This window comes from Pristis pectinata, chromosome 16, assembly GCF_009764475.1.
Source record: "Pristis pectinata isolate sPriPec2 chromosome 16, sPriPec2.1.pri, whole genome shotgun sequence".
In the NCBI taxonomy this organism is placed as follows: domain Eukaryota; kingdom Metazoa; phylum Chordata; class Chondrichthyes; order Rhinopristiformes; family Pristidae; genus Pristis; species Pristis pectinata.
This window is the reverse complement of record NC_067420.1, coordinates 43,554,714-43,580,188: the sequence shown is the minus strand read 5'-3', so window position 1 is coordinate 43,580,188 and position 25,475 is coordinate 43,554,714. Positions and strand designations below refer to the sequence as shown.

The window sequence follows — 25,475 nt, the reverse complement described above, 5'->3', positions numbered from 1 at the left end:
CATGACCAACAGTTAGGTCACCACTTTACAGGTTAGATGTGATTGCATTGGAGACATTGTGTGGGAGATTTACAAGGTGTTGCCCAGCCTGGAAAAATGTAATCCTGAGGTGTGGATTCCTGTGGATCAGAGGCCTGAGAGGGGAGTACAAGTTGCCTGAATGGAGTAAATAGAAAGAACTTGCTTCTCTCTTGCAGATGGGTCAAAAAGTGGAGGTGATGTAAAGGAAATAGTGGAAACATTAGAGGGAAGTTGAGAAAATATTTTTTACTTACAAGGTGAAGGGGGTCTGGACCCCACTGCCCCACAGAGGCAGAAACCCTCCCTGCCTTTAAACAGTACTTGGATGTATAGGTGAAGAGCCATGACTTCAGGGCTACAGACCCAGTGCTGGAAGGTGAGATTAGACTGGAGATCTTCTTTCTGTCCAGCACAGACACTTTGGGCCAAATGGCCCCTGTTTTATGACATAGGCTTTCAACGTTTCTACTGCTATCATGAGTCTATGAAAGCAAAAAATAAACTGGTCTACTAATTTACTAATCAGATGCACCTGTCCACATCTGTGCAATGGGTCATGGATTGGAATAAGCGCTGTAGGTTTTATACCGGCTGGGATATTTGGGGGGGGGGGGGGGGGCGGCAGCGGTGGTGGGTGGTTGGTTGGAGTGCATGAAGTAAGAGTTCAAGTAGGGGCTAGGGTGGGGTTGTCGGTCCTGGACACTAACAGGGTGTGGAGGAGGAAGGTAACTTCCACTCTGTGCTCTGGGTCCTCAAACTTGTACGGTTACAGCCATAATCTTTCTAAGATTGTGGAAGGAATGAATTGCGTCTGTCCAGTCAAAACGTTCAGTGGCTGAAACTAGGTTGGGTGGGAGGGATCAGAGGTGGGAATGTGGATCCTTTGGTGGGTGTTCCCATCTGGCGAGTGGGATAAAATTATAGGAGAACAAGATTGTTGGAATAGTTTCCCTGGGGAGGAGAAGCATGAATGTTCCATCGCCTTCAGATCCCCTCTTGAAAGCTTTTCTCTCCCTCTGTTAGGTGGTCAGCGATGAGAGTGGGTCGAAAGGATACGGTTTTGTTCACTTCGAGACGCAGGAAGCTGCCAACCGAGCGATTGAGACTATGAATGGGATGTTGCTCAATGACCGAAAAGTGTAAGTGTTGTCCCAGAGTGGGGGTGAGGGGCTGTCGGATCCAGTCTCCAGAATGTCATTTGTTTCTAGATGCTCCAGGGCTGTGGTCTGATGTGACCCCCCCCCCCCACTTTCTTTTTGAAAGGAACAATTTGGTAATTTTTCCAAAATGCCCTGTGTGCATATCCAATATATAAACGCACAGCAGCCCACTTGATAGGCACCCCATCCACACCCACTCACTCCACTGACACACAGTAGCAGCAGTGTGTACCATCTACAGGAGGCACTGCAGCAACTCACCAAGACTCCTCAGACAACACCTTCACCAACCCACCACCTCTACCAGCTACAAAGACAAGGGCAGCAAAAGCCTGGGGAACACCACCCCCTAGAAGTTGCCCTCCAAGCCACACCCCATCCTGACCTGGAAATGTATCACTGTTCCTTCACCGTCACTGGGTCAAAGTCCTGGAACTCCCTCACTAATAGCACTGAGTGTGCCCACAACTCAAGGACTGCAGCAGTTCAAGAAGGCAGCTCACCACCACCACCTTCCCATGGGCAACTAGGAGGGGCAATTAAATGTCCTGACTCAGCCTGTGAAGCCCACACCCCTTGAGCAAATAAAATAGTAACTATTCACAGTACAGACTGTCCCTAGGTTATGGACACCCTGACATTTGAATGAATTCCCATAGCATTATTAAATTCAGAAGTCTGACTTGCATGCATTCATTCCTATGAACTGCTTTTAGTAATTGATCTCATCAGTCTTGTGTGCTTTTGATGCCATTTAATACAACGGTGTGGTTAACAATGAGTGAATTTTGTGCACTTTCTGACACGAACAAATCAACTTGCAGACCTCAAACACAGAAGCTGTCCGTAACCCGGGGATGGCCTCCCACTGACAAGATTCATGTTATAGCAGCAGGACATCAATTTTCCCTCATGTATGTTCCAGGTTCCAGCCCTTCAGGGGCAAGAGAACCTTGTGAAGGTTCATCGAGCTCCAGTGTGTCCCTCAGCATGCAGTCCTGCACCTCAGTGTGCCTGCCCAGTGTTCTCCTGTGGGGACCTCCCTGCACAGGCAGACCAGCATCACAAGGAGAGAGCAGCTCTCACTGAGTTGTTGGTCTTCCAGTTGCTGTTGATGTGTGTCTCATTGGTCAGGGTATTGAGTACAAGAGTCAGTCATGTTGCAGCTGTATAAAACTTAGGTTGGGTTGCGTTTGGAGTGTTGTGTGCAGTTCTGGTCACCCCCCCCCCCCCTTCCAGAAAGGATGTGAAGGCTTTTGGAGAGGGTGCAGAAGAGGTTCACCAGGATGCTGCCTGGATTAGAGGGCATGAGCTATAAGGAGAGGTTGGGAAAACTTGGGTTGTTTTCTCAGTGTCAGAGGCTGAGGGGAGTCCTGAAAGAAATTTATAAAATTGAGGGGATTAGATGAGGTAAACAGTCAAATCTTTTTCTCAGGGTAGAAATGTCAAGTACTGGAGGATGTGCATTTAAGGTGAGAGGGGGGAAAAGTTTTTACAGAGAGTGGTAGGTGCTTAGAACATGCTGCCAGGGGTTGTAGTGGAGGTAGATACAATAGTGACACCTAAGCAGCTGTTACAGACTCATGAAGATGGAGGGATATGGATCATGTGCCAGCAGAAGGGATTTGGTTTAATTTGGCATTGTGCTCAGCACAGACAAGGTGGGCCAAAGGGTCTGTTCCTGTGCTGTTGTATGTCTGTGTACCTCTCTGGGAGTGGAGCACAGACCTGTGTTACTCAGCTGCTCAGGATGAACCTCTACCAGGACCACTGCCTCCCTTCTCCAGACCACTGCAAGCAAGCAGTCTGTGGTGGGCTTGGGAGTGTGGCTGTGGCTGAAGGCCCTGACTGGGACAACCCCTCTCACCATGAGAATTGTGCCGTTTTGGTGCTTGGGGAACAAAAGAACTGCAGATATTGGAAACCTGACAAACTGGAAATGCTCAACAGGCCAGACAATACCTGTGGAAAGAGAAATGGGGATTTGGGGGTGACAGGCCACCCCCTCCGGGGATTTGGGGGTGACTACCTTTCTTCAGAACTTCTATTGACTCCTTTTTTTCCCCAATTCTGACAAAAGATCATGTATGAGTGATGAGAAATCTAATTCTGAGGTCATTGACCTGAAACATTAACTCTGCATCTCTCTCCACAGATGCTGCCTGACCTGCTGGGTGTTTTCAACATTCTCTGCACAGGTCCTGGTGCCTAGTTCTCAGTCACTGTGCTGAGACACATGCCGAAGGTCTACATAGGGATGGTTCAATGGGATCCATCTCCTCCTCCCCACAGAGCAGACCTGCACCCAATTGGCCAGGCAATGTCAGTGGGGTGTAACTCCCTTCTCCTTCGATCTGTTAGTCTCCAGTGATGTGGAGCCCGAGCAGACTGAGCCCTGCTGCAAACACATGCTGCTGCCCCTGAATTTGCATCCATTGTGCTTGTGTTTTGCAAACTAAATGAGGTTTTTTAGTCCTTTTGTCCTTTTGGAAAGATCAGAAGCAGGCGAGGGTGTGCCGATGGTTGCAGCTGACGTTTCCTATTCCAGTTGATGGGTTTTTATCTCCAAATTTGACTTGTCTGCCCTGTTTTCAGATCTGCACTGATCCATTGTCTCTGGTTAATGCAGTTTATTTCAGATCTCCAGTGTTTGCTGCTCCTTTTATTTACGTTACCCATGACATGACCCATGTACACTGAGATGTACAACAGAACAGCACAGGAAGAGGCCCTTCAGCCCACCATGTCTGTGCTGAACACTATGCCAAATTAAACTGAATCCCTTCTGCCTGCACATGATCCACACCCCTCCGTCCCTGCATATTCATGTGTCTATCTAAGCCTCTTAAACACCACCATCATATCTGCTTTATTGGTTTATTATTGTCACATGTACTGAGATAGTGGAAAAGCTTTTGTTTGGCATGCCATCCAGACAGATCGTTCCAAACACAATTACCTGGATGTAGTACAATGCAGATTAGTGTTGCGGTTGTACAGGAAGTGTGGTGCAGGTAGACATTGGGTATTCAGCTGGGTCTGTGAACTGAAAGGCCTTGACCAACCACAGGTCATCACTCCTGTTTGATATCTCAGTGCTGGGTGAGCTACCCATGTTAGGAGTGTGGCCCTGCTCCACATCTGGGGTCAACAGCCTGTCCCCCTGCTGGGAGCTGTGGACCCTCCAGGTTGCTGATGGGCCGGGGTGTCTTTTGAACTACACTAAAACCCTCTTAATTTGGAATGCTTGGGACTTTGCTGGTGGCCTGGCAGATCTTCCAGACTATTGGATGTTATTCCAAACACAAGTACATCAGGGTGGTTAAAAAGGAAAATGATGCAGACAGAAGTGTCCCAGTTACAGAGACTGGGAGATCGAGAGTTCATCTTTCTGGAGAATCTGATAAGTGGGATAGAAGCTGTCCTTGAGCCCGGCGGTAGGTGATCTCAAGCTTTTGTATCTTCTGCCTGGTGAGGGGAGGAGGGGTCCTTGAATACATTGGTTGTGATGGAATGTTAAGAGTTGTTTGTTAATGTTGAGTTATTTTGATTTCCCTCAAGTGAGTTACTAATGTGGACTTCATGTTGATGACAGATTCGTGGGTCACTTCAAGTCCCACAAGGAGAGGGAGGCAGAGTTGGGCAACAAAGCTCTGGAGTACACCAACATCTACATCAAGAACTTCGGCGAGGACATGAGCAGCAGCCGACTGCGGGAGATCTTCAATGTCTTCGGTCGGTCTGGGTTTTCTGTGGCCATGGGTCTGTCCCACCCTTCACCCTGAGACCCGTTTTAATTCCCTGCCTTTAATGACTGACGTGGGAGGGGGCAGCTCTTGTGTGGAAGGAATTGGGTTGGGGTTTTGTTACATCTGTGGGGTGGGAGGGTCTGGAAGGTGAGTGTTTGGGGGGGGGGGGGGAGAGGGGAGGATCTGTAGGCCAGCTGGGGGAGGTGCAGGGTAGTAACAGGAGCCCCCCACATTCCTGACACGTCCTACATTGGGAGTTGCCCCTTTGGGTGCCAGATGCCAGTCAGGGCGGGAAGATGACCTGGAACACACCGCTATCGCCTCATCTCCATGTCCCTCCAGACCAGCCCCTCTGCCTCTCCCAGTCTGATTTTTCCCTCCTCTGCTGGAGTATGGCCATCTGTAGTGGTCTCACCAAGCACTGGCTTGCATTTCTGTAGTGCCTCTTTGGGTGGTGAGCCATCCCAAGGTGACATCAGGACCAGGGACCACAGGCTTGCCCATGGATGGGGTTTCAGGAGCAGAGGAGGGGGATCCCTGGGGCAAGGAGGCAGAGACCAGAGGTTGGGGCGTGCTATGTTTGTTCCTCCACAAGAGACAAACTTTGTGGGTTTAACACCTGAACATTTATTAGGCTGGCTGGCTTTCCCTCTTTACAGCCACTTCCTGTTCCCTCATGTGACCCCTTGCATTACCTACTGGGAACTGTAATTCTTTATTATAACTAAATAATAACATGGGGCAGGGTTTGGATCTGCCAACCCTCCCTGCTCCCATGGGGCACTGCCACTGTGCACCTGACTTGCCATAACTTCTCCCCCATTGAAGGAAAGACACTGAGTGTCCGGGTGATGACCGATCAGCACGGCCGCTCCAGGGGCTTTGGCTTCGTCAACTTTGAGAAGCATGAAGATGCGCGCAAGGTGAGGATGTGGGGAGGGAATCTGGGGGGACCCAGTGAGACCAGGTCTGGACAACTGTCCACACTGCTGGTCTCCGTGATTGTGGAACTGGGCTGGAAGCAGATGTCTGGCCAATGGCCAACACTGACTAAGTGGGCTGAATGGCCTGTTTCTGTGCTGTGCATCTCCACGACTCCAAATTCTGGAAAGGTTGACTACCTCATCAGTTCAAAGGGGTTGACTGAGGGATTGTGACAAACCTCCTGAAGCTGCGATGTAACCAGGTGTCCTGTGTGGGCTGACTTGTCCTTGTACAGAAAGAAGCCCTTCAGGAAGTCCTGAGCTTTTCAACTAGCCCTCTACCACCACATCCTCTCCCTGAGCTCCTCACAAGTTATACACGGTCACAGTCAGGGAGGGATTGATTTCCCCTTATCAGAGGGGTCAGTAATTGGGGTTGGGGGGGGGGGGGGGGCAGGAAGATGGGTGGGGGAAGTTCACCAGAACCTGCTGGGGATCTGGGACTGGCCTCCTGTTGAGTGGGGTAGACAGAGACCCTCATCACAAACAAGTGCCAGAGGAGCTGGTGTTGTAGCCAATGGTGCTGTTGACCAATGGGACCAATGCTTGGTGAGTCCAATACAGGTGTTCATGTGGCATTTAGATGGGCAGGAAATGGAGGGATATGGGCCATGTGCCAGCAGAAGGGACTAGTTTAATTTGACATGGTCAGCACTGACATTGTGGACCAAAGGACCTGTTCCTGTGCTGTTCTGTTCTAAGTAGGGTTTGCACTTGGTAGATTCCCATGGATATGATGGGTAGAATGGCCTGTTTCATATCTACAACTTGTATATTTATAAACTTCCTCATTTTGCCACTGACCTTCAACCCCTCTCCCCTGGAGCAGAAGTTGTGGCCACCCCTTGGGCCATGGTTTGGTGGCCCACTCCTGTCGGGGTTTGACTACATCTGATAGTCCTTGCTGGCAAACTGGAGGGATCCAGTAATGAGAGTACAGGAGAGGTTCACCAGGATGCTGCCTGGATCAGAGTATGAGCTATAAGGAGAGGTTGGACAAACTAGGGTTGTCCTCTTGGAGGCTGAGGGGAGACCTGATAGAAGGTTCTCATTTGAGAGGCATAGATTGTCTTTTTCGCAGGGTAGAAATGTCAAATAGTAGAGGACATGCATTTAAGGGTGGGGTGGGGGGTAGAGTTTAAGGGAGGTGTGTGGGGCAGGTTTTATTTGACACAACAGTGGGTGCCTGGAATGTGCTGCCGGGGGTGGTGGTGGAGGCTGATGTGAGTGATGTTTAAGGAGGGACATGGATTGTGTGCAGGCAGAAGGGATTTAGTTTGATTTGACATAGTGTTCGGTGCAGACGTGGTGGGCGGAAGGGTCTGTTCCTGTGCTGTACTGTGAGAGTGCGCTTGTGTCTATGGGCATTGTTGGAGAGGAGGGCCTCCAGTCTGGTTCTTGCTCATCGCTCTTCAATGTCTTTAGGCCGTGGCCAAGATGAACGGGGAAGAAATCAACAGTCGGGTCGTATACGTGGGGCGAGCTCAGAAGAAGGCGGAACGGCAGAACGAGCTACGGCGCAAGTTTGAGCTGATGAAACAGGAGCGCAACAGTCGCTATCAGGTGGGGGACTGGCAGCCCCGCCACGCTGGCGCTCCCCAGAAAATAGGAGTCAGCAACTCAGCCCCTCGAGACTGCCCTGCCATTCAATATGATCGTGGCTGACCTGCCCCAGGCTTAGTCTCCTCTGTGCCAGTTCCCCACACCCCTCAATCACCTGATCCTTAAAGTGACTACCCTCCACTTTAAATATATCCAATGATATGGCCTCCACCTCCCTTGGGGACAGAGAATTCCAGAGATTCACTTCTCTCCCCCCCCCCCCCCCCAAAAAAATCTCTGCACACCTCTGTTTTACATGAGCAATCTCTTTGTGTAGACTAGGACTTTATTCCCTGGAATGCAGGAGATTGAGGGGTGACCTGATAAAGGGATATAAGATCATGAGGGGCATAGACAGGGTGAAGGCAGTCTTTTTTTCCTCCCAGGGAGGGGCTGCTAAAAACAAGAGGGCATAGGTTTAAGATCAGAAGTGAGAGATTTAAAAGGGACATCAGGGGCAGCTTCACAAAGGGTGGTGCATATTTGGAATGAGCTGCCAGAAATAGTGGTTGAGGTGGGCACATCAGCAACACTTAAAAGCCATCTAGCATCTAGATAAGTACATGGATAGGAGGGGTTTAGAGGGTTATGAGCCAAACATGGGCAGATGGGACCAGCTCACTGGGGAACACAGTTGGCATGGACAAGGTGGGCCGAGGGGCCTGTTTCTGTGCTGTGTAACTGAATCTGGTGGTGTGGGACTTCAGGCTTCTAGACCTACTGCCTGGTGGTAGCTGTGAGAAGATGGCATGGCCCAGATGGTGGGGATCTTTGGATGTTGCCTTCTTGAGGCAGCGTCTCCTGTAGGTACTACCATTGGTGGGGAGGGATGTGCCTGTGATGTATTGGGCTGAGTCCACTATTCCTAACCAGTCCCTTATCTCTGAACCCACTTGATGCTGATGTCCCAGAGGAGTTGTAGCCAGAATTGCCTGCTGGCACTGCACTTTCTCTGTAACACTATTCTGCATTCTGCATTGTTTTCCCTTGTACTACCTCAATGCACTGTGTAATGAATTGATCTGTATGAAGTGTATGCATGACAAGCTTTTCACCGTACCTCTGTACATATGACAATAATAAACTAATTTAAATGTTGTGCCAAACTAACTAAACCAATGACTTGTAATTAATCTAATCCTTCTTTCCCACATATTGACTGTATCCCTCCCATCTCTGCATATTTGTGTGCCTATCTAAGAGCCTCTTAAATGCTCCTGTACTGTCTGCCTCCTCCTCCACCCACGTGCCCCCCCCGCCCCCTGAGGAAACTGTCCATGCACTAGGGAACGAAACATCCCTTGGCTGTGCTCCTCGTGCCCCGGCCCTGAAATTCTTCTGTTTTGATCTTTCAGGGAGTGAACCTGTACGTGAAGAACTTGGATGATGGGATTGATGATGAGTGCTTGAGGAAGGAGTTCTCCCCCTATGGAACCATCACCAGTGCAAAGGTACGAGCCATGAATTCCCCATCTTCGGCAAGGTCTAGGGAATCTGCTGTGGAACAGGTTTGATAACTCACTGGGGGGTGGAGGGGCACGGAGTAGTTCTGGCAAAGTTGCGTATGTACAGGTTCAATGAAAAACTTGCAGTAGCGTTCACAAGAAAAACATATTATACACTTTTTATGAGAGAATACATTTAGAATAAAACAAAGTCAATTTTAGTGCAAAATCAATGTGGTCATAGTGTTGCTAAACTGATGCAATAGGGCATCTGAGGAGGTAAACTGACCCCTGGTGCCCCTGATCGTGGGTGCTGGGGATCCCTCCTCCACATGGGGAGGTGAGGGAGGGGTGTGCCTGTTCTCTGTGTGGGCCTGGGTCAGCCTCTTCCTTGTGTCCCCACTCAGGTGATGACAGAAGGAGGCCACAGCAAAGGTTTCGGCTTCGTCTGCTTCTCGTCGCCTGAGGAGGCCACCAAGGCAGTCACTGAGATGAACGGGCGGATCGTCAGCACCAAGCCTCTGTACGTGGCCCTGGCACAGCGCAAGGAGGAACGGAAGGCCCACCTCACCAACCAGTACATGCAGAGGCTGGCCAACATGAGGGCACTGCCCAGCCCCCTCCTCGGCTCCTTCCAGCATCTGCCCCCCTCAGGGTACTTCATGCCTGCTCTGCCTCAGGTAAATGTGGGGATGGGGGAGGAGATGCCCTCCAGGACAGTCTGAGAGGGGTTGGGGAGTGCGTATTGGTAATTGGTTTATTATTGCTTTGCATGCAATCCAGACAGATCATTCTGTCCATCAGTGTATTGAGGTACTAAAACAATGCAGAATATGGTGTATTACAGTTACAGGGAAAGTGCAGGCAGACAATAAGGTGCAAGGGCCATGTCAAGGTAGATGGCAAAATCAAGAATTCATCTCTTGTCAGATAAGAGGTCAGTTCAAGAGTCTGGTAACAGCGGGGATAGAAGCTGTCCATGAGCCTGGTGGTGTGTTTATGGAGTGAGGAGCCACACAGCACAGATACGGGTCCTTTAGGCCAACCAGTCCGTGGTGCCCACTCAGCTAGTCCCAACTTGTGTTCATCCCATATCCCTCCAAGCCCCACCCCTCCATGTACCTGTCCAAGTGTTCCTTGAACCAAGTGTTCTCAAGCTTTTGTATCTCCTACCCAGTGGGAGGGGGGAGAAGAGAGATTGGGTGGGGTCTGTGTTAGGTGTTTTACCAAGGCAGTGAGAAGTGTCGCTAGTCCATGGAGGGGAGGCTCATCTCCTTGATGTGCTGAGCTGTGTCCTCAACACCCAGCAGTACCCCCCACCTACCCCCCAGGATTCTATCGGTCACCTACACATGAGGGGCAATTTATAGTGGCCAGTTAACTGTTTAGGATGTGGGAGGAGACCCACACAGTTGCAGGGAGAACATGCAAACTCCACACGCACAGCGCCCAGGGTCGGGATTGAATGTGGGATTCTGAGGACCAGCTGCACCACTGTGCTGCCATGTATAATGTACACTAACATTCCCTGCCCTCTCCTTTTTGCTCTGTTCCATAAACTGCTGGTGTTGGTCTGGGCAGTCTGGTGACTACAGTTCTTGAGTGAAATTGTTTTAAGATGCAGCATTCTGGACTGATGACTTTGGAAGTGGGGGGTGAATGAGCTGCTTTGAGTTCCTTGCACACCTTTGTGTGAGTGAGCATGCACTTTGTGCCTTTGGTCAGTTAAGGATTCAGTTGCTTGCATGTCCCCTGTTAAATGTCCCTTGATTTTCCCCAGGTTCAGAACCGTACTGCGTATTATGCTGCCTCTCCAGTGACGCCTGTCCGACAATCCCAGCGATGGACAGCTCACCCCATTAGACCTCCAAGTAAGTAAGGGTTTGATGCAACTTAAGAATTTATCTGGGAAAGGGGAGCAACCACCTCAGCAAACCAACAGATCTTTTTTTAAAAAAAACACATTCCCAAGTGTTCCAAAATATTTGGCACAAACTTTCCCTTTTTTCCAATTGGTTATTTCTAGCCATGAGATCGCGGTCCCCTGGATCCATCTGCCATGAGGCTGAGCAGCCAATTATATTAAACAATCCTCGCACACCATGGAGAAAGCACAGATTTCATTTATATTAATTGCTCTGTAACATGTTAAAGATTAGAATGTGTGCATATGGTTGGGTCAGATGTACACAGAATAAACTGATGGTAAATTGGTTTATTGTCACATGTACTGAGGTACAGTGAAAAACTTGCATACTGTCCATACAGATCAATTTGTTACAACAGTGCACTGAGGTAGAACAATAACAGAATGCAGAATAGTGTTAGAGTGCAGGCAGACAATAAGGTGCAAGGTCATGATGAGAGATTATAAGGTTAAGAATCCAGCTTGTATGAGGGAACCATTCAATAGTCTTATAACAGCCTCTATCCAGCTGTTATGGGACATGTCAGATGCAAGAGTGGGCGTTCTGATGACTACTGTTCTTTAGTGAAACTGTTTGAAGATGTGAGATCCTGGACTCCTTTTCTGATTATTTCAGAAGTGGATTGTGAATGAGTTGCTTTTGAAAATGTTTGTTTTAAATTTTGAAATACTTGAGGGAACTACAATCCACAAGCAGTTAGTGTTTGGGGGAAATAGGTAAGGTCGTAGAGCCATACAGCATGGAAACAGGCCCTTCGGCCCAACTTGTCCCTGCTGACCAGCTCATCCCAGTGAGCTGGTCCCATCTGCCCACGTTTGGCCCTTAGCCCTCTAAACCTCTCCTATCCATGGACTTATCTAGATGACTTTTAAACGTTGCCAATGTGCCAGCCTCAACCACTATTTCTGGCAGCTCATTCCAAATGCACCACCCTTTGCATGAAGAAGCTGCCCCTGATGTCCCTTTTTAAATCTCTCGCCTCTGATCCTAAACCTACACCCTCCTGTTTTCAGCACCCCCTCCCTGGGGGAGAAAGACCATGCTTTCACCCTGTCTATGGCTGTCATAATCTTGTATACCTCTATCAGGTCACCCCTCAATCTCCCACATTCCAGGGAATAGTCCTAGACTACATAAACTCCTTGAACCTCAGGCTCCCAAGTCCAGGCAACGTCTGGGTGAGGTATGCTGTGCAAAGCCAGTGTTTGTTGCAGTAGCTCTGGGTTACTTTACCACAAGCCTGGTTGTGCATACTTTAAACTTCATTACTTTGGTGATTTCCTTTGGCTGTGGTGGAGGAAGCTGTGTAATGGCCAGCCTATGGCAGAGAACAGAACTACTGGCAGGAATGCCAAGATTTTGATGTTCCTTAGAATCACAGAGCCCATTCCATCCACGCTGACCATTTTATACTAATGGTATTTTCCTCCTCCCCCCCCCCCCCCCCCCCCCCCCCCCCCATGTCCCCATCAATTCTCCCAGGATCCCCACCAGCCATCTGCACTTTACAGGAGCCAATTAAGCCACCAACCCACGACCATGGGAGGAAACCAGAGCACCTGGGGAAACCCACACAGTCATGGGGAGAACCTGCAAACTCCACACAGCACCTGATGTCAGGATCAAACCTGGGTCGCTGGGAGTGTGGGGCAGCAGCTTGGCTAGCTGTGCCAGTGCTGCCTACGTGATGAACCAAGTGTATGTGAAATCCTAGTATGGGTTGAAATGCTCTAATCCAGCACCTTTTCGGACCTGACCAGTGCCAGATCACAAAGTGCCCCCAATCACCTTCCACTGAGCTGCAGAACTGCTCTCCAGCACTCTCTGGACACTCTGGGTCACGTAAGGGTTCAAAGGACTGTCCATAACCTGAAGTTTCCGTAAACTTGCAATGCTGTCAGCTGAGTTTACAAAAGTTGCTACAGTTAATTAGCTACAGATCAGCACAGATCTTGGTCAATTGTACATCTTGGTTAGTGTTAGTTAATTAATGTAGATCTGTACCATGAATTCAAAACCTGCTGGATCACAGGAGTTGTCACAACACTGATGGACCAGGGAGTTTCAACCTGTAATTGCCATAACCTGGTGATGCTAACAGTGACTGCAGGTTCACTATTATTAAATCTGGGCCAAAGTTATCTGACCACTTTTAGAAGCTAATTGTTAATTGTAAACAGACCAGCAGAGGGCAGTCCCCACCACAAGGTGGTCTCTGCAAACCAGAGAGAGAATGGAGAATAGGTATTGATTTGAAATGGTTTGTAATTCAGAGTTGGGAGCGATATTCCCCTGGCTGAGGTGTCTAGAACCAGGGGAGTAACTTAAAATAAGGGACAGATGAGGAGAGATTTCTTCATCCAGAGGGTGGTGAATCTGGCATTCTCTACCCTGGAGAGCTACGGTGGTTCAATCATTGAGTCTATTTCAAGAAATCTCGAGGGAACAGTGACATCTGATAAGTGGGAGGTCTTTAAAAAGTGAAATGGTAAGAGTTCAGTCTGCATGTCCATATAAGAAGCGTATATGGTAAGATTAGGGAATCTGGGTTAATGGAAATTGAGGGTTTAATCAGGGAAAAAGGAAGCACCTGTTGGGTGTAGGAAATTGTTATCAAGCGAGTCTTTTGAGGTTTAGAGGTAACAGGAGAGATCTTGCAAAAGCAGTTAAGAGGGCAAAAAGGGGATGTGAAATGGCCTTTACCAGCAGAATTAGAGAATTTGAAAACTTTTGATAAATATATTAGCAGCAAGAGGGTAGCTAGGGAAAGAGTAGGTCCCTTGATGGACTAAAAGGAAAGTCTTTGTGTGGAGCCAGGGGATGTGTTGTGGTGCCCTGGATGAATACTTCACAAGGTTCTCAACAGGGAGAAGGATGGAGAGTTGGAGGAGGTATACACTGACAATCTGGGACATCTTCCTCAGGAAAGGAAGTGTTGGAGATATTGATGCACATTAAAGTGGACAAATCCCCAGGGCCTGGTGAAATCTATCCCAGGGAACCAACAGATTGCTGGGTCACCTTTAGCCACACCTGAGGTACAGGGAGACTGGAGAACAGCTAATGGTCCTGTATTCTGGGAGGTGGTGGGGATGAGGCAGGGAACTACAGGCCTTTCCAGTATTAGGGAAACTACTGGGGGGGGGGGGGGGGGCAGGGTTAGAATTTATGACCACTTGCGAAGGCAGGGACTGATTGGGGGAATCGGTAGGATTTTGTGCAGGGGAGCCCCTGTCTCTCTGAGGTATTAAGAAAATTGATGAAGGCAAGGCAGTAGATGTGGTTTACATGATCTTTAGCAAGGCTTTTGACAAGGTCTTGCACAGTTGGCTGGTCCAGAAAGTTGGGGTGCATCAGGTCCAAGGTGTGTTGGCAAACTGGATCCAAGGTTGGTTGGTAGGAGTGGAGGGTTATTCTTCTGACTGGGAGAGACCTGATATTGGAAGCTTTGTCTGTTGTGTATATAAATGAATGAGAATGTCTGTGGTTTGCTGACCACAGACTAGTGGAGTTGTAGATAGGATGGTTGCCTAAGGATCCAGAGGGACAGATCAGCTGGAAAGCTGGCAGAACAGTGGCAGTTTGAAATTAATCCAGACAAGTGAGGTACTGCATTTTGGGTTGTCTAATACTGGCTGGACATGTACAGTAAATGGCAGGGACCTTAAGTGTTGATGTACAGAAGGACCTTGGGTTGCAAGTTCATATCTCCCTGGAAATGGTGACTTGGACATTTGGCTTGCTTCCCTTCATAAACTGGGGTATTGAGTATAAGAGTTGGGACATCTTGCAGCTGTACAAGACATTGGTTAGGCTACATTGGGAATATTGTGTGCAGCTCTGGTCACCACACCAGAGGAAGGATGTGGTAGCAACAGAGTGCTGAAGAGATTCACGAGGATGTTGCCTGGAATGGAGGGCTGTGGTTACAAGGAGGGAGTGGATTGGCTGGATGTGTCCTCATTGGAGAGCAGGCTGAGGAGTTTATAAAATCATGAAGGACGTAGGGTAGATATTCAGTCTTTTTCCCAGGGTAGGGGAATCTAAAACTAAAGGACATCATGAACAGCAAAGCAAACATGAGCAGCTGAGTGGCCTTCTGTGTTTGTCAAACTTGGAACAGTCCACCTCTTCCACCATGTTTGTGCTTTGCATTTGGTTGCAGAGGGGTTTACAATGAACTGTAACTCCCTACCAAGATGGGCATGGTGAGGGGGTATGTGGCAGAGCCTGGCTCCCCTGGTGGGGCTAGACTGCATTCCATTGGGATCAGGGCCTGACCCTAGTTGGTTTGGAATGGCCTGGCTGAGTGGGACTGCCAGGGATAGCTGACTGCCTGTGAACTCCTTTCTCAACTGAATGAGCATTCACCAGATGTCAACCCCAATGTTCAGTATTCATGTCCCCATCCTCTGAGACTGGGGTCAAACTGGAAGGATCACACATTCTATTTCTGGTCCAAAACATTTGCTGCTTTGTTTATAATACAATGTGCCTGCCTTCTTAAAAAAAAAGAACATGCCTCCATACATCTCCAGAAACATTTGTACACAGTAGATGCATGTTCTGAAGGTTTCTGTGTAATCTTTAAGGTCCAAAGCATCTCCTGTACTGTCTGATTGCTTTTGTATCTTGTATGGAAAGGATTTTACCTGAAATGGTTCTGATTTTTTTGGGTAGAGGGTGAAAGGGTTCATGGGCACTGACCCCCAACCACTGTGACCCAAAAGGAACTAGACTGTGAACTGGATCCAGTCCCCTCCCCCAACTACTGGGCTTCCCCACCAGGGGACCAGTTCTTGGAGACCTATTGGTGAAGATTGACCAATGGGGTCAGTCGATCACTCTGAGCCTCTCAATTGACATTGGATCTTGCCCCACTGAGGAGCAAAGGCAATCAAGGGCTTCACCTTTCATCTCGTGGTAATTGGTTTGGTGACATTGCTCTGGAGGTGGAAACTTGGTCAACCTGGGGCATGGCAAGATCCCAATATGGTGCTCCGATTTCCCCTGTCTGAGCCCGATGGGGGAACATCAGGATTCCAGGAGATGGAACCTCAATGGAAATGGATGCTCTGCCCCCTTGCTGGTGAGGGTGGGGAGTATGAAGCAGCAACATGCACAATGCTGGAGGAACTCAGCGGGTCAGGCAGCATCTATGGAGGGAAATGGACAGTCGATGTTTTGGGCTGAGACCCTTCATCAGGACTGGAAAGGAAGAGGGCAGAAGCCAGAATAAAAGGCTGGGGACTTCTGGCCTCTGCCCTCTTTCTTTCCAGTCCTGATGAAGGGTCTCAGCCCGAAATGTTGACTGTCCACTTCCCTCCATAGATGCTGCTCGACCTGCTGAGTTCCTCCAGCATTGTGTGTGTTGCTCCAGATTTCCAGCATCTGCAGTCTCGTGTCTCCATTGTGAAGCTGTGGGTGGGGTGTGACTGTCAGTCCCCACACTGGGAGCTGATGTCTTTCCCCCCCAGATTCATTGTTTTGGGGGGGGGGGGGAGGGGTTGGGAATGGTGATCATCTGCAGGTCTGTGAGTCAAGGTTTGGATTTGTGCTTGCAGCTCCCTACCACACCATGGTGCCCACAGCAAGGGGAGCCACTCCCCGCAGAGTAGCCACAGCCATCAGCACAGTGAGGCAGGCTTCTACTCAGGTTCCCCATCACCCGCCCAACACTCAGCGAATGGGTGAGTACTGTCTGGTCCGTCCGCCGCTCCCTGTCTCTGCTGGCCGATTAAATCCCCATGGGACATGAAGACCCACCTCCCACTGGGCTCGTGTTGAATCTCCTGTCACAACATTGTTGATCTCTCACTTGTTTACACTGCACTGCCACTGTTGGCTGTGGATTCTGGAGTTCCCTCCCTAACCTTTCCACCCCCTCTCCATAAGACCCCTCTCTGTGACCTCCAATCCCCTGCATCGAGCCCCCCTCCCACCCTCAATGTGGCTCAGGTGTTCATGCCCCTATGAAACACTGGGACCTTTTACTACATTGAAGGTGCTATGGTTAAAATAGTGTAAAGTGCTTGTTCAAAAGGTGCAAGTGGTTGTTTGCAAATAACCTGTCAAGTTTTTAAATCAACTCTTCCTGGGGTCAGCGTTTAACATCAAAGCTTTTTGTCAATCGTCCTTTGATCTCCATAATAACCACCACAACCTGGGGTCTGGCATCCTGATGTGGCCAACCCAACCATCCTCTGCCTGTGTGGATAGCCATGTGTAGTCGTGTGTCAGTGTTGGACAGCAGTCACATGTACGCCAGACTGGGTAAGATTAGCAGGTCTCCTTCTCTGAATGACATTAGTGAACCAGATGGGATTAATTTCTAGGGTGCTTTATAATCACAAATTACCACAGTGGCGTTTGGACTTTGATTCTTTGGATTACAAATCAATAATATAACCAATACATCACTATTCTTTGCTTTGTTCTGTTACTCCTGGTCTGGGATCCAGCCTGGGGGAATGACCCATTGTTTGTGCATTTTAACCTCTCCCTTTTGTCTTTTTTACAAATGATCTCTGCCTGTTCTGCAGTGACTATCGGAACTCAGACAGTCGGCCCTCGCACTGTCCTTTCCGGGCCCATGGTCCGTGTTCTGCCACAGTACAAGTACACGTCAGGAGTCCGCAGTAGTCAGCACCCACCCAGCACACAGCAGGTATTGATCGAGGGCCTCCTGCACAAGCTTCAGCCGAACTGTTTGGGAACGGTTGTCGACTTCTACACCTATCGGATAGTGGGTGGAAAAGTGTTTTGATTGGATGTTTTTCCATGTATTGGACATTCAGTTGGAGAGTAAAGTATCCTTAGTTAACTTGTAACCATTGTCAAAGGCAAAACCAAACTGCTTCAGTTTAAGCCTCTTGATAACACAGGTTCTGAAAATCTGTTTTCATTTTTTCAGAGCCGCAGCATCCTTCAGCGTGATCCAGAAAATTGTCTGCCCCCTCCCATTTGCTGACATGCCTCTTTTTCTCTCTCTCTCTGCCCCCCCCCCCCAATTATTCCATTTGAGGATCAATTAACCACTGAAATAGTGAGACTGGCATCGTTATTTCCTTGATGAACATTGGTGAACAAATGTGTCTCAGCAACAACCACTGGTGCTGTGGTTACTGTTACTGAAGGACTACATTTGCTGCTGGCTCATCTAATTCGATGTGAAGTCACTGTTCTGTTTACCACCAAGCTTGTAATGCAAGTGGTGTGGGGGGAGGTAACCATTAATGTTGATGGAATAGACTGAAGGGGCTGATTGTGTTCAGTCCCTCTGGGGCTCCTCTCCTTGACCGTTAAGGGTTAACCTCTTGCTGCTGGAGTTTGACTGTTTCTGTTCTGCTGTTGTAGGTGTCCCAGCCCGCTGCACATGTCCCTAGTCAGATGCCACTCACGGCCTCCATGTTAACTGCTGCACTGCCACAGGAGCAGAAGCAGATGTTGGGTATGTGTCTATCATGAAGAGCGTGCAGGGGGTTTTTACTGTACCTCCTTCCAATGTAGGAGGAGGTCGTTCAGTCTATATCTGGTCATGGAGCAATCCAATTGCCCCACTAATCTTCCCTGTAACCCATTCTCCCCACAATTCCATTAACACCACCACCCACCCCCCCAGATTTGAACCCCTCACCCACACACTGGGGGCAATTTACAGTAGCCAGTTAACCCACTGAGCCACAGTCTTTGGGATGTGCAAGGAAACTAGAGCACCTGGGGGAAACCCACGTGGACACAGGGAGAACATGCAAACTCCCACGCAGACAGCACCGGAGGTCAGGATTGAACCTGGGTCTCTGGCGCTGGCAGCCCTACCCGCTGCACCACTGTACCAGATTATAAGAGTGGACTGGTGTCCTACTCTGGGACTGAATCGGTCACTGGTATTGGTCTGCACCCTTGGGGCCCTGTTCCCATTTTGTTAAAATGGGAAAGGGGTGGGGGTGGTCTCTGTCCCCACCCCTCAATCCATCTGGTGACAGAACTTCAGTTTACCTCTTCTGTCTCCTCTTCTTTTGGTTTGGCATTAAGCTTTTGTCTCATTTCCACATTTGATTCACCTCCCTCCCTTTACCACCCCCAGCCCATGCTGGCAGTTCCATGAAAGTGGCCAGCTTCTGTGCTTTCCTTCCTGTGGGATACTCCACAGTTGGGGCTGACTGATCTTCTCCCCCCCCCCCCCCCCCCAAATGGCCCAGATGTTGAATTGTTTCCACGTTGTCACCTTCACCACCACCCCACCCAACTCTTGCCCCTTGTTCAGTCTGAAGCCCAGTTGTTTCTCTGGCAATGGGAACTATATGGTCTTGTTCCACAAGATATAGGAGCAGAATCAGGCCATTCAGCCCATTGAGTCTGCTCCACCATTCAATCTGATTTTTCTTTTCAACCCCATTCTCCTGCCTTCTCCCCCTAACCCTTAATCCCTGTACCGATCAAGAACCTGTCAATCTCTGCCTTAAACACACCCAATGACTTGGCCTCCACAGCCGTCTGTGACAATGAATTCCACAGATTCACCACCCTCTGGCTGAAGAAATTCTTCATCTCCATTCTAAAGGGATGTCCCTTTATTTTGAGGCTGTGCCCTCAGATCCTGGACTCTACAACTGATGGAAACCTCCTCTCCACGTCCACTCTATCCAGGCCTTTCAGTATCCAGTAGGTTTCAATGAGATTTCACCCCCCCTTCATCTCCACCTTTCCCTCCTCACCTCCTAACTTCCAGTCATAGACTAGACTAATTCTTTTATGGGTATCATTTTTGGCTTTAAATCAAAAGATACCCTGCAAATGTTTAAATGTTAGCCTCTTAAAATGTGCAGGCAGTTGATTACTGGGCAAGTTTCAGAGCTCTTGTGTTTGGAACAGGTGAGCGTCTCTATCCGCTGATCCACAGTATGTACCCAACACTAGCTGGAAAAATTACTGGAATGCTGCTGGAGATCGATAATTCTGAGCTCCTGCACATGTTTGAGTCTCGGGAGTCCCTTCGCTCTAAGGTAGGACAGGTCTGGGTGACCTTGTTTTTCAAAGGGGTTAGGTGTCACATCAGGTGTTTTGTGGGGGAGGAGAGAATGGCAGAGGGTCACTGGTGTCCCCTGGTGACAGTGTGCTGAAGGATTCTGTAATCTGCACACAAGGAGAGGGGTTACCGGGTTATGATATCATTTTGTGAATGTTGCCTTTAATGAGATGAGAGTCTGGGTTTGCAAATGAAACCAATTGTAATGCTAGAAATTTACAGCATAGGCTAAAGCCAATTAGTCTTGGAGACAGCAAGGAAACAGGCCCTTCAGCCCACTGAATCCATGCCCACCACCAATCGTCCATCTACACTAACCCCACACTGATCCCATTGTATTCTCCCCACATTCCTGTCAACCAACCACCCCCCCCCCCCATTCTACCCCTCACCCACACACTAGGGGCAATTTACAGCAGCCATTTGACCTACCAACCCACAAGTCTTCTGGGATGTGGGAGGGAACCAGAGGTAACTCGTGTGGTCACAGAGAGTATGCAAACTCCTCACAGACATTAGTCTGATGTCTGCACCACTGTACAAGGGCTAACCAGTCTGATCCCAACCTAGTTCGTTGGTAGCAACACTTCAAAAGCACATCCAGGTGACCAGGTAAAGGTTTCTGCCTCCTCCACCCCTCTAGGAAGTGAGTTCCTGACCCCCACCATTCACCTCAACCCCCTCTATGAAAGGCTCATCACATAGGGACTTTGGGTGTTGGGGCATCTCAGTTAAACTCCTCCATCTCATTTATTCCAAAGAAAATGTCTCCATCCTGGACAGACCCTCAATTATAACTCTCCAGTGTGGCCAACTGTACATCCTCTCCAGTGCTGTCACCACCTTCCTGTAGTCTGGACTGACTAATGGACACACAATACCAGACTTTAACCCTGCCTGGTTTAGAGTCACAATCGTAATTATATGGCATGAAAACAGGCACTTTGACTCAACTTGCCCATGTCTACATTTGGCCCATATCCCTCTAAACCTTCTCCTATCCATGGACCTGTCCAAATATCTTAAACTTTTTGTATTTGTACCCACCTCTACCACTTCCTCTGGCAGCTTATTCCATATACCCATCACCTCTGTGGGGGGAAAATGTTGACCCTTGTGTCCCCTTTAAATCTTCCCCTCTCACCTTAAGCCTGTGCCCTCTAGCTTTAGACTCCCCTACACTGGGGGGGAAAAAGACTAACCATCCACCTTATCTATGCCCCTCGTGGTTTTATAAACCTCTAAGGTCACCCCTCAGCCTCCTTCACTCCAGGGAAAACAGCCCCAGCCTCTCCTTGTAACTCAAGACCTCCAGTCCTGGTAGCATCCTTGTGCATCTTCTCTGCACCCCCTCCAGCTTAATGACATCCTTCCTATAGCTGGGCAACCTGAATGCCAGACAATACTGAGTGTAGTCTCTCCAACTTTTTGTAGAGTTGTAACCTGATGTTCCCAAGTCTTGCCTTTATTGGTCAGGGCATTGAGCACAAGCATGCCAGGTGCCACTGTCACCACCCTGTCTACCTGCATCACTACTTTCAGGGAACTCTGGACCTGTACTCCTAGGTCCCTTTGTCCTACAACACTCCTCAGGGCCCTGCCATTTACTGGTTTCTGGAGGCAGAGGATTTGATTCTTCCCCACTCTAATAATCTGGCACCCTTGGGACTTTGGAGCAACAGGCAGGTGTATAGAAAAGAGTAGCCAAAAAAATATTGGAAGAGACTGAGGAATTAATAGTGGAGAATAAAAAAAATGGCTGAGGTTCTAATTTGGTGGTTTCTGTTGGACATGCCTGTTCCTCCTATGATTGTCACTTCCCAATGTACACCGGCTCAGGGCGACACTCCAGGTCCACATGTTGTGGTATTGGGTCCCATTCTAGGGCTGATGTGGGGCAATACCAAGGGAGCATCGCACCCTTGGATGAGACATTTTAAATTATTCTGGTCGCATGTGCTGAGTCTTGAGCTGATACTGAGATCTCCCTGGTGCTCTTGCCAATTTTCATCCTTCGATGGATCATCAGTGCTAATTTGTTTGTGGGATCTTGCTGTGGACAGCCACATCTCCCTGCAATGTGCATTTTAAACAGTGCACAGAACCATGTTTAACTTCTTCCCTCCCCACCCCCCATATTCTGCCACAGGGGCATGACAGCCCAGCTCTAGGATGTCTTTGTTTGAATGCACATTGTCACATGGTGAGGAGCAGAGTCCCAGGAGGACTGTCCATCTGGACCAAACCAAATGTCCTGCTGTTACAGCCTAGATCCACAGTACAGACAAGGACCAGTGGGCTCTGCATTGCCCTAGATTTGGAGGAATCAAATCACCTCCCCCTCTCCTGTGGGATTTAGTGAAGGGTATTGAGTGTCATGTCCTAGAGCTAGCTACAACCTACAAAACCTGGTCTTGTTTCCTCTTTTTTGCAGGTGGAGGAGGCAGTGGCTGTTCTACAGGCTCACCAGGCTAAAGACAGTGTGCAGAAGAAGGGAACCTTGCACTGAGCAGGTGAGGCCATGTCTGCAGCTTGGTGGCTGGAGGTGACCTTGCCTTGAGCTCATTTCCAGCAGGACTGAAGCTGCACACTTCCTGGCTTCCCCCTCCCAATGCTACACGAGCAAGAAATGTACAGTGCACTCAGGCCTTTTGACCCAGCTGTTCCATGCTGTTTTCTGTGCCCCTCCATGTCACTGTCCTCCTAGTCCCTTCCCTCATGAACCTATCTGTCCCCTTTTATAGACACCAATGCTATTTTCTTTTTCCACTCCTTGTGGAAATGAGTTCCATGTTCTAACTTCTCTTTTGAGTAAGTTTCTTCTGAAATTCTGTCCTCTTGTGTAGGCCATTTGGCCCATCACCCTGCAGTTCTCCTACTCCCCACCAGCCATAGGGCCAATTAACCTCCCAACCCACACATCTTTGGGATGTTGGAAGAAACCAGAGCATCCAGGGGAAACAATGTGCAGACAGCAGCAGAGGTCAGGATCGAACCAGTACACTAGAGCTGTGAGGCAGCAGTTCTACTTGCAGTACTGCTGTGACATGATTTATTGGTGATTATGTTTTATTCATGGTTCAGAGGTTTGGACTTGCCTGTAAATTGAAATATGATGTCTTTACTTCCTAATCTGTTGAACTCTGATATTGCCCATGGAAAATCATGTGTTTTTTTACAATATGGAAATGGGGTTACAAAAGCTTAGAACAACAAAACCCACTGGTTCACTAATGTGCTTCAGAAAAGGAAACCACCTGGTCCTACCAGCTCTCAGTCCACATGATTCTAATGCCCCTGTACATGGCCAACTCAAGGGATGGGAATACCCACAACCTGGCTGGTGTCTCTTGTCATCAGAGGACAAATTGAGGCATTTTCTTAATTTGTCTTGAGCCATTTGTACAAAATCTGTGGCTTAAGCTGTTGTCTTGTGAACTTGTGGGAGGCAGTTTGTTGACACAACTAGTGTGACCAGTTAACAAGTTTTCCATTTCTTCCAGGAAAGGCTTGAGACACTCCAGAAAACTGCCTCGTGAAGAATCTTTGGAAAAACTATTGGAATAAATTGTTCGCATGATTGAAGTTTAGATGGGGAGAAAATTGAGCAAAGACTGAGGGGGATAATGGTCCTTTTGAGATTGTGTGGATGGCCTCTGCCCTACCGTCACCTTTAATAAAACACTGAAAGTGGACCAGGATGGCTTTGATTCATTTACTTTTCCATGTAAGTAATTTGGAGAAATTTCTCCAGGTAAATGTGCTCTGGATCTGGAAGCTCTCCCTATAAAATGACACCACCCAATGAAAGTGGTTCAGAGTGTTTGCTGATTGAGACAGGGTTGAGAAGACACCAATTTTTGGGAGTGAAATTTGATTACAGTTGGAGATTAGTTTCTCATTTATTAAACTCTGACTTCCTTTCATTAAGGTGTATTCTCTCTTCCCCTTTGTCCTCACTCTCTGCTTCACCAGTTCTCATAACACTTTTTTATAAATGGAAGTTAATGTAGGAAAAGGTCCAAAGTGCTTCCAGATGCATGAAGTTGACCCAAACAGCACCCAGTGCTAAGCCACAAAGTTTTGGTACAGTTGGCCAAAGTGGTTGCTTCAGCCTGACAAATCAGTGAAGATCCAGCTAGTGCCACTCCCCTGCTGCCTTGCTATAAGCTCTACAACTTTCTGATACTTCATCCATCTCCCCTTTCAATTCTACAATTGAATCTACCTTCACTCTACCCCTGGTGGCCTGAGTAGACATGTACCCTTGTGCCACTTTTGTTTTTTCCTTTAACTTCATTCCATCTTCAACAGGCCCAAGAATCCAATGGGATCTGTTTCTCTCCACCTACTGTCTATACCCTTCATGATTTACCACTCAATCTCTTGTCCAAGAACAACCCCAGCTTCCCCATGTACCTTGTTGCTCTTTCCTGTAGCCATTCCAGGAAACTTCTGCACCCTGTGTGTGCAGCTCTTGTCACTGAGGAGATAATGTGGGAAGTCCAAGAGCCCAGATTTCCCCACTGGGATGGGGTACAGTTTGTTTGCAGGTGGTTTCTCAGGCTTCTAGTTTTGGAAACCTTTCTTCACGTGTAAAATCTTTGCCAAACCCAATGGAAGGGGGAATCCATGGTGAAGTCCACACCCTGCACCCCCCCCCCCCCCCCCCCCCCCCCCCCCCCCCCCCCCCCCCCCTTCATCCACACACTGTAGGGCCTGGCTGGCAAATGTTGTTTTACCCCAAGCTGCCTTTTAGGTGGTGGAGCAATAGCTGGGCAGCAAATATAACCATATTCCAGCCTGCTTTTACTGAGACTTTACTGTGGACAGCCTTTGGACTAGCATTGTCCAGGTTTAAACGTTTTTCCAAATTCCTTTCAGCCAGATTCGGCTCAGACTGCTGCCCCACTTCTAGCCAGAAAATAGGTAGCGACCCTTGGCTGAACAGCTAAACTCAACCCTCTCTCTCGCTTCCTGAAAAACTGGGTAGTTATCACTGATGCCCTGTCCATTACCACCACAGAAACGAATCACCTATTATTTACCTTCCTGTGTGGGCCTTTTTCCAGAACTACACTGGTTGTGATGTCCTTGGTGCTTAGTCTTGAATGTCTTAGTCCATGGCCATTGAACTGGCCAATATTTCCTCCCTCAACAGATGTCCTGAGGATATAACTGGTCACCAACATAGTACCAGGTGAGAGTTTGCTGTGCAGAAAACTGGCTGCTAAACTTTTGACAAGAGGCTATATTTTTTAAAAAAAACTTTAATTTTCATTGAGTGCTTTGGGATGTTCTTTAAAAGGTGCTGAAACAAGTCTTTTGAGGTTGGTTGTGTAGTGACAGCAGAGACTGAGTCACATCAGTGACCTTATTTCTTTGCAATTTGATCAAAAGGTGAAAGCTTGGCAAATGTTTTCCTCTGGCAGAGGGCACCTTGTTACCATCTCCATTTATGTTGTATGTGCTGGAACACTTTATGCCCATTGAGAAATTCTGGAGCATAAAATTTGTTTTGCAGTGTAGTGCACAGACAATTTATAGTAGTTTTATCTT

At 48.5% G+C, this 25,475-nt stretch overlaps 1 protein-coding gene across 2 annotated transcripts in view; it reads left to right on the top strand.

Moving 5' to 3' along the window:
* Window positions 1–23,612, top strand: part of LOC127578783 (embryonic polyadenylate-binding protein-like) — a 29,612-nt gene extending 6,000 nt beyond the window's left edge. Inside the window, exons 4-16 of one of the 2 annotated variants that reach the window (XM_052031228.1) lie at window positions 1,045–1,160; window positions 4,777–4,916; window positions 5,759–5,853; window positions 7,339–7,476; window positions 8,871–8,966; window positions 9,368–9,640; window positions 10,741–10,831; window positions 16,453–16,578; window positions 17,431–17,555; window positions 18,245–18,338; window positions 19,763–19,893; window positions 22,351–22,429; window positions 23,420–23,604. In XM_052031228.1, coding sequence (XP_051887188.1) covers window positions 1,045–1,160; window positions 4,777–4,916; window positions 5,759–5,853; window positions 7,339–7,476; window positions 8,871–8,966; window positions 9,368–9,640; window positions 10,741–10,831; window positions 16,453–16,578; window positions 17,431–17,555; window positions 18,245–18,338; window positions 19,763–19,893; window positions 22,351–22,425 — 1,500 coding nt within the window. In that variant the 3' untranslated portion in view covers window positions 22,426–22,429; window positions 23,420–23,604. Of the gene's footprint in view, window positions 1–1,044; window positions 1,161–4,776; window positions 4,917–5,758; window positions 5,854–7,338; window positions 7,477–8,870; window positions 8,967–9,367; window positions 9,641–10,740; window positions 10,832–16,452; window positions 16,579–17,430; window positions 17,556–18,244; window positions 18,339–19,762; window positions 19,894–22,350; window positions 22,430–23,419 lie in introns of both variants that reach the window. The other variant, XM_052031229.1, reaches the window with a different exon arrangement.
* Window positions 23,613–25,475: the final 1,863 nt, after the last annotated feature.